The following is a 12,368-nucleotide window of genomic DNA, read 5'->3' on the forward strand; positions in this document are numbered from 1 at the left end:
AGCAACATCACTGAACCAACCTAAATACAAGCTAACAAAATGATTGCATCTGAAGTCATATGATTTTGCTGGCATATTCAGATAATAGATAAACCGATATCTATGTTGTTCAGACTACCAGAAATACTTGTAGAGCTGAGAATGAGCAAATATCATAAAAGTAAATTGGCTGTTACTTCACATTTGAATATATAAGAAATGTATTGTTTGCTAACATACTGTGCTTGTTTTTATTTCTGTATGCATGTAAAGAGACTATTAGCATTCATGCTGGCCTGGCATTCCATGTAGAAACTGCAAAACTTTTCATAGTTTACTCTTTATGTTCTCTGAATTTTATTTGTATGAGCATATTAAATCATTCTCTAACTTGATCAGGCTTCTTTTTGGTTGAACATGGCCTAACAAAGTCTTCATCTACTAAAGTTTTAACGATCATAAATTTAATTATTCTGATCATGCTGTATCGTGTTTATTATATACTGCAGAATGTTCAAAGTGAAGGTGCATATTTCACTTTGACCTTGCAACAAAAATCTTTTCAAACTTTGATATGTTTTGTATTATTTTAATTAATAACTATGCATTACAAATTGCATCTCCTTTTTTGTAACAGCTGACACAAGGATAAAAAGTGCAGTTACAATATTAAAAAAGTTTATTACTGAAAACACTACTAACAAAAGGCCTACATGAGAAAATATTCATTGAAATTAGGTATAATTTTTTCACATCAGAATAAGACCAAACCAGCACATTTCTATCTGTATACCATGCAATTACAGAACTTAAAAAATGTTGTTATACATATGGGTAAATCATCTTCGTGTTAAAAAAAATCAGCTCATTTTAAATTATTATTCCAGAAAAAAGTATGTACTAATTCTAAATAGCATTAGACAAAAAAGTTTAACACACTCTTGTTGTTTGACTTTTTTTCTCACTCAGCTTCAAAGATGTGCCTGTGGGCATAAGAAATTATATGTTAAACAAGTATGAAAGAGTCATTTCAAACATGTGGAATACAATATTGTGTTGCAATTCAAATTTTGATGAATCAATCAAATTCAGATACACCTAAGCAGTATCTCACCAGTCTTCATGGCTTGTTAGACACCTGAAAAAAGTGAGGATAATTAACAAGTGTGTGGCACGCATAATCTGCTGTTTCTGCAAAACTGCTGCTGACATTCGATATTCGCAAGTTCTCATTTTGGTTAAACACATCCTGGCTAAATGCAGCACTGAAGGAGTAATTATGTTGTCAAATCAGAGCTTTGCTGAGGGTTGTGTTTTTAGCTTCTCACACATATTCATTCAAACACACACACACACACCTGTCCTGTCTGAGCCTGCTGCTCCAGCTGGGGTTGCTGCTGAGGATCTTGGGTTTGTGGAGGACCATCCTGGAATGGTGGGTTCTGTGTAAAATTGCAATAAAAGCTCACCAAATTCCAATAACAGTGCAAGTGATTATGAAACCAAAGAGGTTCAAAGCGTGATTGTCTCACCACAGGTGGCTGCTGAGGAACTGACTGTGGCATAAAATCGAAGGGGAAGATCTGTATATTCACAAACATATAAAAGATCGCATTCAAACAAGCATTCACAGTTCTGTTTTTTAATAATAGTCCTAATGTCAAAATGTTGAAGTAATTTAAAGAATTTACATTTGGAATTTGAGGTATCAGGGGAACATTGGGTTGGTCCTGAAATCAAAACAACATCTACTCTGTAAAAACTAGCCTGTGTGTTTTACAAGAAAATACAGTCTTTTTTTGCTTTAACGTTAATGCAGTTGGTTACAATATTACCATCAGCATTTACAGTTTCAAAGCAAATCCTACACCAAATTGTTTTCAAGCTGCTCGCAGAAAAACAGTCGTTACCTGATGCTGACTGAAGTCATAGGGGTAAAACTTAAGGAGAAAAACAAAACCACCAATTATTTTATTGCATCACAGAATTATGTTTATCTCTATAATATAATGAGACATTAGCAGAGGCTAAAGCAACACTCTGCTTCCCTCCTTCTTCCCCAAGCAAATACACACACTTGATCCCTCAAAAAAAAAAAGAGTCTTTGATGAATTTGTCTGTTCACTCACGATTTCTACGCTTTTTCTGCCGGGAACTTTAGGGAGAGAGTACTTGATGAACGCTTGTGTAGGGAATGACTGAGAACAGAGAGCGAGAGAGATGCCACAGAGTCAATAATAGTAATCATGTTCTATTCTTTTCGAATCTACACGTTGTGTATATTGATTCAACTGATTGAGCTGAGTTTAAAGGCACCTAACAAAGACAAGTGTTTGGCAAGACAAACTTGCAAGAAAAGCTTCACTGACTCACCGATGTGCCAGCTGCTCCTCCTACTGGACTAGCAGGGAATCGCGGAGGAAAAATCTATTTTTTATAAAAATAGAAATAAAAAGTATGATACTATTAGATTTAGGATGTTATACAAAACATACAATGTAATTTGTTGTTGTTTTTGTTGTTTATTCAGGTTATCTAAAATGTGACCGTCTGTGAAATCCATAGAGCCTAAATCGAATTATTTCAACTATTAATTTCACAATGATTTCAAAATTTGAGTTTTCAAAGCCAGGGCCACAAATGTGCTTCATGTGGTACCATCTTAAAAAATAAATAAATAAAATAATTGAATTTAATAAATATTAAATTAAATGATTATTTAACATAACTCAATAAACCTGAACATATTAGGTTACACTAACCCAATAAAACAATGTTTAGGGGTTAGTTCAGGTACACTAACTTAATAAAAGTAATACATTGCACTTTTTCAGGTCAACTTAAATATGCTCCATGTATGCTTCCATCTTTAAAATAAAAACAATAAATAAATAATAAATTAAATTAAAATTAAATTAAATTTTTATTTAATATGGCTGAATAAACCTGAATACATTAGGTTACAGAAACCTAATAAGTAATTTTAGGTCAGGTAGAAATGAATAAGGTACCAAAAGGACATATTTACAGCAGGGATAACTAAAACTAAAACCATAAAACAATGTTTGTTACTTGAAATAAAATCAAATATTTAAAAAAATTATTTCATTTATGCTAGTTGCCAAGGCAACATTTCTTATTTTCATTTAGTCCATCATTTCTTATACACTAAAATAGCCTAACAAAATTGAAACTGAAATAAAAATTTATGAAACTAGATATACATATTTGAAAAAAAAAAGATTTGAAAATAAAAAAATACTGAAACTTCAACTAAACTAAAAATAAAAACTAATCCAAAATATGAATAAAAACTATAATAGTAGTTCAATTATACTAAAATAGCTTTGTTTTAAAGGTATCCTGGTACCACTTTGAATTGTTATATTTAAGGTAATAACAAATAGGAAAAAAATAGCTCATACAATTTCCATGCTGATTGGAGCATTCAGACCAGGATGTGGCTGTGACGGTATTCCCTGGAAGCCACCATTATTCCCCTAAAATACAAATGAAAGGAGTTAAAATTCATTTTAGTGCATGCCCAAAAAGAACATGTTTATTTCAGCTATAATTAGAATCTTCAATACATGTTCTGTAACAACCTCAGGATAGTCAGTTAAACCTATAAATCATATAAACACGTCACGGAGTAGCATGTCATCATACAGTATAATATTACAGAGCTATTTTCATCATGAAACTGGGTGCAATGTGCTTATTATGGTTAAAGCAAAATATTCCAAAGACTGTTATGCTGTTTATGGATACGGAAAAGTCAATAATGTTCACATGTGGTTAACCCCACCTGCTTCGGGTTGCCATAATGAGGGAGATAATTGAAAAATGGTGAAAGCTATAGAGAGATATAAACACACATGGAAAAAAAGGATCAGTTTCAGCAGCTGGGAGACCCAGAGACATAAAACAAGCCTTGAAATCTACAAAGACATTCCTGAGAAAAGGTTTGATGTGTACTTACTGGTGCTGCAGATACTGCACCAGCCAGAAGAAGACACAGGAGAGATGTCCACATGTTTATGAATTCACCAACCTTACACAAACAAAGATGTGAGCTAAGAATGTCAAAACCAATGAAGGAGTGCTAGCGCTGAGTGATAACACAAACAGAATCACTTACAGTGCACAAAAACGGTCAACCAGCTTTCTCACCTTGGCTGCAGGTAGAGTAACTAGCTCTGGATGTTTTCATGCTTTTATTTGGTCTCTGGCTTAACGCTTAGCCAATCCCTCTCAGGCTAGACTTTATCATGATCTCACAGATAGAGAAAGATGGTTATTGAGAAAATGACCTGTAGTCAGACATTGTCTGCCTGTCTGACAGCTATTATTATAATGATGATAGTCGAGGGAAGTGCTGATACCACCAGCCTGTGTTTTTGAAGCTATATTTTGAAAGTACAAAATATCAGTGCTATCAAAAATAGGAACTGAGTTTGTTTGGTTTTGTGTGTGTGTGTGTGTGTGTGTGTGTGTATGAACTTAGTGGTGTTTAATTGCAACTAAAAAACAACAATGTCAGGTCGGGAAGAGCGTTTTTTGGGATGATATTTATTATCAGCCAAAATAAGAATTGTTATGTATTTGTATTAACAGCATAATAACTGTTCAACAATAATCATAACAACACAATAATACACACAAGCAGGCAAGGAATTGATTGAAAGGTTTATAATGAATCAAGATTTAAAAACATGGTAGCAAAAAAGCAATGATTTTTATGGCTCGCACTGCACCATTTGATTGATCAGCATTAATTCTAATGCAGGAAACCATTTACGCAGTCAATTTGCTAAACACTACAAGCAGCTTCTTTGTCATTCAGGAATTGGTAGTCAGCTTATCTTTTCATCTGTGAGAGAAAAAAAAAAGAAATGTGTTGTATTAGAAAGGTTTCTATTCTGTTATTTTAGAATAAAATTAAATAAGGATAATGTTGCTCAAAGCTGTAACATATTTACTGCAACAACAAAAAAACTCAGAATTTGCAAATAAATTTCTAAATTAATAATTACAAAGAAACGGAAATAACAACTTGATTAAACATGAAAATTTGAAGTAGAATTAGACTGAAAAAGTATTTTCTTGCATAAACTACTTCCAGTAATCTTTCTTTTATTTACAAAATAGTTTTTTACAGCTTCGGGTCTTTCTCTATTTAGAAGGTCAGTGTGAGTGACCAGTAGAATTTTCCATTGAAGAAAACTGTTAAAGTGATGGAATTACAGCATTATGATGATGGATATATCAGCTAATTATTACTTTACCAACCAATCTGGTTTAGTCATCATGATCATCATCATCATCGTCCTTTGGAACAGGGGCCTAAAAAATACAACAAAATTATAAATAGCCACATATATATGTGAAATTATAATACATATCACAAATGTTCAGTTTGGATTGTACGGGGGCAGCAGGAGCAGCAGGAACAGCTGGGACAACTGGAGCAGCTTGAGGAAAACCAAATGGGTACAGCTGGAAAACAGAGGAAAATTAATTAACTTCTATATAATTGGGAAGAAATGGGGGCAACTTACTGGAGATTCGCATTGTGGGTGACAGTAAACAAATAAAAAAGTTGGAAACACATACAACTTCAATGCTTTCTCTGCCACCAGGCTGGGGAATCTCATGCTTAATGAAGCCTCGGACAGGTTGAGCCTGTGGAGAATAAGACAAAATGATGACTGATTGCATGCTAAACTAGCAGGCAATAATGAATACTCTGTGAAAAGAAATTAAAACTGTTTGAAACTTACAGGAACTCCAGCTGCAGCCTGATGAGCTGCCAAGAGCTGGAGAAAAAAAAAAAAAAAAAGATTTAATTAAAATAAAAAAATAATGAATATTTAATACCTTTAATATTTATTTAAAAAATATACACCTAAATTATTTTTCTAATATAATGTTTATTATATGTCTGAGTAATATATTACTGAGTGATGCTAAAATTAATCCTCACTTACAATTTCGACTTCTGAAGGTCTAGCTGCAGCGGCGGCCGCAGGAAGAGCCTGTTGATCAATAAACACACTTCTTATACAATACAAACTCTAGTATTATCATATGTGACATATATATTACTATACATGAACTATATATTCCCATATGATGTGAATCATTTCATTTAGGGTGTCATTATAAATAAGAAATATGTATTTATTTCATGTTTGGACCAAACTAACCTGCGGAGCCAGGACAGGTTTGTACTCTAGCTCATAATACATCAAATGCTGTAGGTCAAAAATCAGGACAGTCAAAGCTAGTATGGCATATTCTCTTGTCATAGATGGTTCATGAATAAATATATAACAGACAAATACTGTAGATGATGTACCGGAGCACAGTAGGCCACTCCAATGATAAATGCCAGCAAAAAGAGGGTTCTCATGTTGAATGATAATGTCTGAAATGAAACGTGAAATATACATTTTTCAATAGCTTATATGCAATCATCTACAACAGGATCTAGAATTAGAACTAGACCCTCAACCCCAAACAGCAAAGTTACTGATGAACATTGGCAAAATTAATAATGCCTTACCTTTGTTTAAGGCTGATGAGCTTGATTAGGATTGTTGACGAGTATTTTGTGTTACTGCTCTCTAGTTCTACCCCTTATATTCGCTTTCAAAACAAAAGGCCCATAACATCAGCATCTCATTGGCTTTGGTGACCAGCCAAAATCCTTTATAGAGAACAAAAGTGTGTGCTCAAAGCAAGAATACATTTTGGCTGTGCTTGTAATTATATTGAAATTTGGCAAGATATGTTAAAGCTATGTGACAGTATAGTATAAATAAATCAAATGCAATCAAAAAATACATTTATGGCACAGGTGATGAAATCTTAATTTCTGACAGCACTGTTCTCACTTGTCTAAGCTGTAAAAACCTTCTGCCTGACTGAGCATTCATAAATAATATTATATAGGCCTACAATAAATACCAAAATAAACAAAACCACCACACCTAAGCAATTTTTAAACATTTAATATTGAATATAAATGGTCCATGCAACATTTTGTGAAAAAAAAAAAAATATATATATATATATATATATATATATATATATATATATATATATATATATATATATATATATATATATATATATAATCCCCACTTTTTTTGAGTTATAATCTGGATTTACATTTTTGGGAAACATCAGTGAAAGTCAATAATTAGACTTTGTTGCCTTTTATGTAAAGATTTAAACGTCATCTACGACATTTAAAAAAAAGAAAAAAAAAAGATTTAAAGATTTTTATGTTCATTTTTGGTTGTTTATAACATTGAACATAGTTTATTGGCATTAATCTTGTCATAATTTGTATTTTTGGATACCTTCATCCTACAATGTGCCTCCATACATTGTTTATACTAATCAGGAGCATGTATCGCTAAACTGGACCTTGAAAAAGGCTCTACACTGTAATTCTATACTTTTTATTCACTCAGCTTGTTTTCTCTAAGTGTGCACGTTTTTCCAGTACTATTAACACTGCTGACACTTGATGACAGTTATACTGTATGCAACACAGAAGGAGCCTCAGGCTGTAATTATCTTTGTATTTAATTACAAGTTAGATATATATGTTGAGGCCCACACACATAGTTCACAGTACAAAAGATAGAAACAATTTCAAACTAAATCTTTTAACATAGACTTATCCAAACAAAGTCAAAACTTTAATTCATACCTCTTATGGGTAGAATAGAAACAGTAACAAATAAACAAACCAAAGAAATACATAAAAAGTACCAGAATTGCAATGAAAAACATTTACAATCTTCTATTATGCTGCCTTAACCCAGTACATAAAGCATTAGCATGATTTAAACTGCATATTTGTGTAAATGCTGCAGAAAAGATTTGTCTTAGGAGTACATATCAGTGTTAGTGTTGACCGTATCAGAACGCAGTGGTGGGGACGCTGGAACGAGAGCTTCTTTGTATTCTGATGTTGGGAATGTAGGATCACTGTGATGGGGATCAGGCTGGACAGTGGGTATGACTGCTGAAATGAAAGGCCCATGATCTGAAACCAAAGGTCCAGTGTTGGCTAAGGGGTCTTCAGCAGGCAGGACGTGATCACACGGCACTCGCTCACGGTCCTGCACACTAGCAATCCTATTAGGCAGTGCTCCATTAGTAGAGTAAGTTGACATACTTGCAAAGTTTCTAATAGTCAAAATAAAGAGTTAGAAGATATTAAGCAGATAGTCTACTAATACTCTAATGACTGCTAGTTGATATGAAGTTGCAAAGTTACTTACTGTTAGTAGAATGTATAAAGTGGACTATCAAAATAAAGTGTTACCTGTAATATAATATAATATAACCAGAATAATGATAAAGAAAGATTCTTCACTAGTGTTCTAAGACTTTTAAACATCTTTGCAGTCTAATTTTACCTGAAGTTCCTCAGAGCTCAATCCATCATATGGCCCAGCCTTTAAAATGCATTAACATAAGGAATATCACCCAAATAAAATATACTTATGATGAATAAATATTCCATTTGAAAGCTATTTAAATTATTCATTTACCATTCGTTGTTGAACCTGTGGAACCATGTAAAGAAATTGATGAACCTGTCGAGAAATGCATGATATATTAGACTATTTTTTCAAAAAACTAGAGCTGCTTGAGTCCAGAAAGTTTGTGTTGATACCTGTTGTTGGTGCTGAGGCTGGTTTAGAGGTTTGTGTGGTTTGTTTTGTATCATTAATGGCTGTGAAGCTGGAACTGCATTAGCGGGATATTGTTGAGATGTAGCAGGCACTCCGTAGGAGAACTGGTGATGGAAAGGGACATGCAAGAAATAATGTTCAAGTTATGACTTAGAAGACTGACAAGTGTGCAAAAACTCTAAAAGAAAGACGCAAAAAGAAGTTAATCTTGGGCCAGATGATATTCAATGAAAAGACTGAATGAACTGAATGACTCTCTTGGGATTGATAAATGGTAAATATGCTGAGCTGACAATTTGCTGACAGAGATTTTATTAGTGTGCACACATTTTATTGATACGTGAGCCAATGTTTTATGTCAACTCTCTTTGTTTGGACACATCGAGTGCAGAGGGTTTCCTCAATAAATCAAAACACTTCAGATCTGACACACAGAAGACAGACAAGAAGATTACCTCCAGCAAAATATTTCTGATAATTTACCAAACAGTTTAAAGCACAAAGGCTTGCTTGAGGGTTACATAGCAAAAGTTAATTAAGTTTGGGTTTGGATCTCAAATCAGAATAAACCTGCTGAACCCAAACGGTCTGTCGGCTCTTCCTGTGACGTTATTCTGCTGACTACAAACAAAACCACACATATTTCTGATATTTTACACTGAATGATGGAAACACTCTTACTAGAGGGTTTTCCTTGATTGTGCTCCAAGAATTGGATAATAGAAAAACTGAAAAATACAGTAAGAATACAATACAGTGTTTTATTTATGCCAAAAAACATTTTGTATATATTCTATATACATATGCATATATGAGATTAAGCCAAGTGAATTCATGAAAGTTTCTTACCTGCGGTTGCTGGGCATGAGGATAGGCTAAGTACTGGAAGTGTACTGGAAGCTGACTGAGACCATTATTGGGGTTGGTTTGAGATGCCCATGGATTGGTCAGAGTGTGCAGATCTGGTTGAGGACCAGAGAGCATTCTGGGAGGTTCAGGCTGAAACTGCTATGGCAGATGTTGGGCTTGTACCAACACCTCAGATCCAGATGGTGAGGACTGTATCACTGGGGTTCCCTGCGTTGGCATATCTCCCAATGGGACTGATTCCATCAAATCAGCATTTGGGAAGATCTATGAAAAGGTTGATTGAAAGTGAATAGTATCAAAGTTACATAATAAGTGAAAGGAGACTTTCAAATGATGCATTTAGTGTTATAAATTATGAAATAACACTATTTGCTGCACCTCGGATTATAAACGCAGTAGTGCATTCACACAGAGAAGTCATAAACATTCATTAATTAGCATGAATGAAGTATGATTTCTGCAACATAACCCTGAATAATTTCTAAACAACTCAAGTTTTAACTGGATGAACATCAGTGACTCACCGGAACTCCAGATGTTCCAGCTAGAAAACATGTGAGCAACTCTAGAAGCTTCATTTGTGTCATACCTAAAGATACACACATAATAAATACATGCGCACCATGCAGCATGGAAAAATATGAAATTAATAGCTAATATTGCATAACAGAAAAAAGCCAAACACTCACTTTAAAATCCTTTGAATACAACAGAAAATTGTAAGTGGAGAAGGGTGTACTTAAACAGATTCCTTTCCTCAAGAACACTTATTGTCTGAATGAATCATCAAAATGACCCATTTTGAAACATTCAACGTATCCAGATGAGTTCATTTGATATATTGGTTGAGTTTAGTACTAAAAGTCAATGAATAAAAGATGAATATGATGTGTATTTTGTGGTAGCCTGTGAATGTCATAAATTCATTTATTCTCACAATGTGTACATTTCACCACAGAAACGTGATAGCGTGTAAGCATCAGAGAACAATGATATATGGTTTATTTCAATAAATCACAACGTTGTGTTCACCCACAGCAGAATCCTTTGTCTCATCTGAGGTTGCATCTCACTGATTTCGCCTTTCCGATGTTGATTAAAGCAAAACCACAGTTAGCTTCTGAAAAGGCACTTTGGTTCAGTTAAGGACAGTATAATTCTGTCATTCCCACAGTTAGAACTATACTAATTTCACATTGTGGTGAGATAACTGTTATTATTAAGTTGGGTTCAGAGCAAATAGGAATGCAGACACAGACAACCGTTTTAACGAAACAACCAGGAATTCCTCAAACATGACTGGATATGCAAACAACAAAACTCAATCATTTGAAAAAATTAAGACAGTACATAGACTGTACGTATATGTGATGCTATCACTGCTAAGACTCATCAGAAAACATATCCTCCTAAGATAGACTGTGTTTAATAAGTGTGTAGTGACTCAGGAGTCATACTGTCCCACCCAAAACAATCTCAAAATTACATACCCACCTCTTGGTCTGTTGACACTTGCACCACACCTAGTGCATAGTGCCTCAGAGTTGCACGCATTGACCATTACATTAAACAACACTACTAAGGTATCATTAGAATGACTGAAGAGTCATTCAGAAATCATTTCACTTCATAATTGTGTGTGTCTATGCATGTTTTATATTGGTATTTGGTCACATTGCTAGGGCAGCTAGTTGTTGGATTTAAAAAAATAATAATCATAATTGGTTGAATGCAATGATAATAAATATGTAGGTCATAAGTGTATTCAGTAACAGTGTATAGAAATGCATTTCTCTAATGCAGGGTTTACCAACTTACTAAATAAATGTTAAAAGAAAAGTTGTTTTCATTATTTCTAAATAACAACAGAATATGTTTGATTCATTATGTTTATTGAAAGCATTTTAAGGTATTTTAAGTAAATCATTGGGTCATCGTTCAGCTACAAAACGACTCCTGCTCAACTGTCAACCATCTCCTCGGACAGTGGTGCTGATGACTGGGGGTCTGGGTGAGGCTGTGGGTGCTGGGGCCGGAGTTAGAGCGGGGGAAGGAGCCGGGGCTGGGGCCGGGACTGGACGAGGCAGGAGGAACCATAGAAAGGGAGACAAAGGTTCAGGCCTCACGTAGTCGTAGTGACCTTCAGGAAAATAGGGCCCATAGATCCTCTAGAGCAAATATATTATAAACAGTGAAAATTATGCATTTTTTGCTAAAGTAAATTTAATTTTAATTGGCAGCACTTTGAGTTTACCTCATCACTGCCAGAGGAACTCCAGGGTTTATAGCGGTGACAGAGCTGTGAGAAATACAAAATGACATGATATCATAATCACTGTCATTTAATTAAGTATCATACAGTGTTGTTTGAGGCTTAAATTAGCTGGGCTGCTCAGTTATATCAGCATTATAAGACATGATACAAACTACTATGAGAGGAGAAGCATCTTTCAAAAACAATATTAACTTACAGCTCCAGAGGGAATGAGCCACAGCATGGTCAGTAAAATGAGACTGTTCATTTTGGGGTGGCACATTTTTTAACCTTATTTAGGGAGAAAAAAACAAGTCATATAAAATCACAGTAAGCTCATTATTAATAGCAATTCAGTGATAGTTATATACTGATATTTAACAGACCAAGCATTTTAAGTGCACACTCATAAGACTATATTTAGCCACATGGAGTCACTCATGAGCAGAAAAAAAGGACTCCAAACTTAAATACCAAAATTATATTCTTCTAATATCTGTAGTGTGAATCATACTTTAAAACCACAATAATTTAAAGTACATTGA

General features: G+C 34.2%; 2 protein-coding genes across 2 annotated transcripts; both read right to left on the reverse strand.

Annotated features, from left to right (window-relative positions):
* Positions 1-570: 570 nt before the first annotated feature.
* scpp5 (secretory calcium-binding phosphoprotein 5) lies at positions 571-4,206 on the reverse strand. The gene is made up of 12 exons (XM_079420394.1): positions 4,153-4,206; positions 3,962-4,033; positions 3,788-3,835; positions 3,405-3,479; positions 2,353-2,406; positions 2,109-2,177; positions 1,890-1,919; positions 1,671-1,709; positions 1,512-1,562; positions 1,338-1,421; positions 1,094-1,117; positions 571-962 (listed from the first exon to the last, which is right to left on the reverse strand). The coding sequence occupies exons 2-11, from the start codon at positions 4,013-4,015 to the stop codon at positions 1,100-1,102; spliced, it is 522 nt and encodes a 173-aa protein (XP_079276520.1). The 5' UTR covers positions 4,016-4,033; positions 4,153-4,206; the 3' UTR covers positions 571-962; positions 1,094-1,099.
* A 326-nt stretch (positions 4,207-4,532) lies between these two features.
* scpp7 (secretory calcium-binding phosphoprotein 7) lies at positions 4,533-6,599 on the reverse strand. The gene is made up of 9 exons (XM_079420396.1): positions 6,548-6,599; positions 6,341-6,409; positions 6,189-6,236; positions 5,970-6,017; positions 5,763-5,798; positions 5,596-5,664; positions 5,410-5,478; positions 5,272-5,325; positions 4,533-4,852 (listed from the first exon to the last, which is right to left on the reverse strand). The coding sequence occupies exons 2-8, from the start codon at positions 6,392-6,394 to the stop codon at positions 5,281-5,283; spliced, it is 369 nt and encodes a 122-aa protein (XP_079276522.1). The 5' UTR covers positions 6,395-6,409; positions 6,548-6,599; the 3' UTR covers positions 4,533-4,852; positions 5,272-5,280.
* Between the last annotated feature and the right edge of the window lie 5,769 nt (positions 6,600-12,368).

The sequence above is a fragment of the Barbus barbus genome, assembly GCF_936440315.1.
Source record: "Barbus barbus genome assembly, chromosome: 7".
Classification (NCBI taxonomy): Eukaryota; Metazoa; Chordata; class Actinopteri; order Cypriniformes; family Cyprinidae; genus Barbus; species Barbus barbus.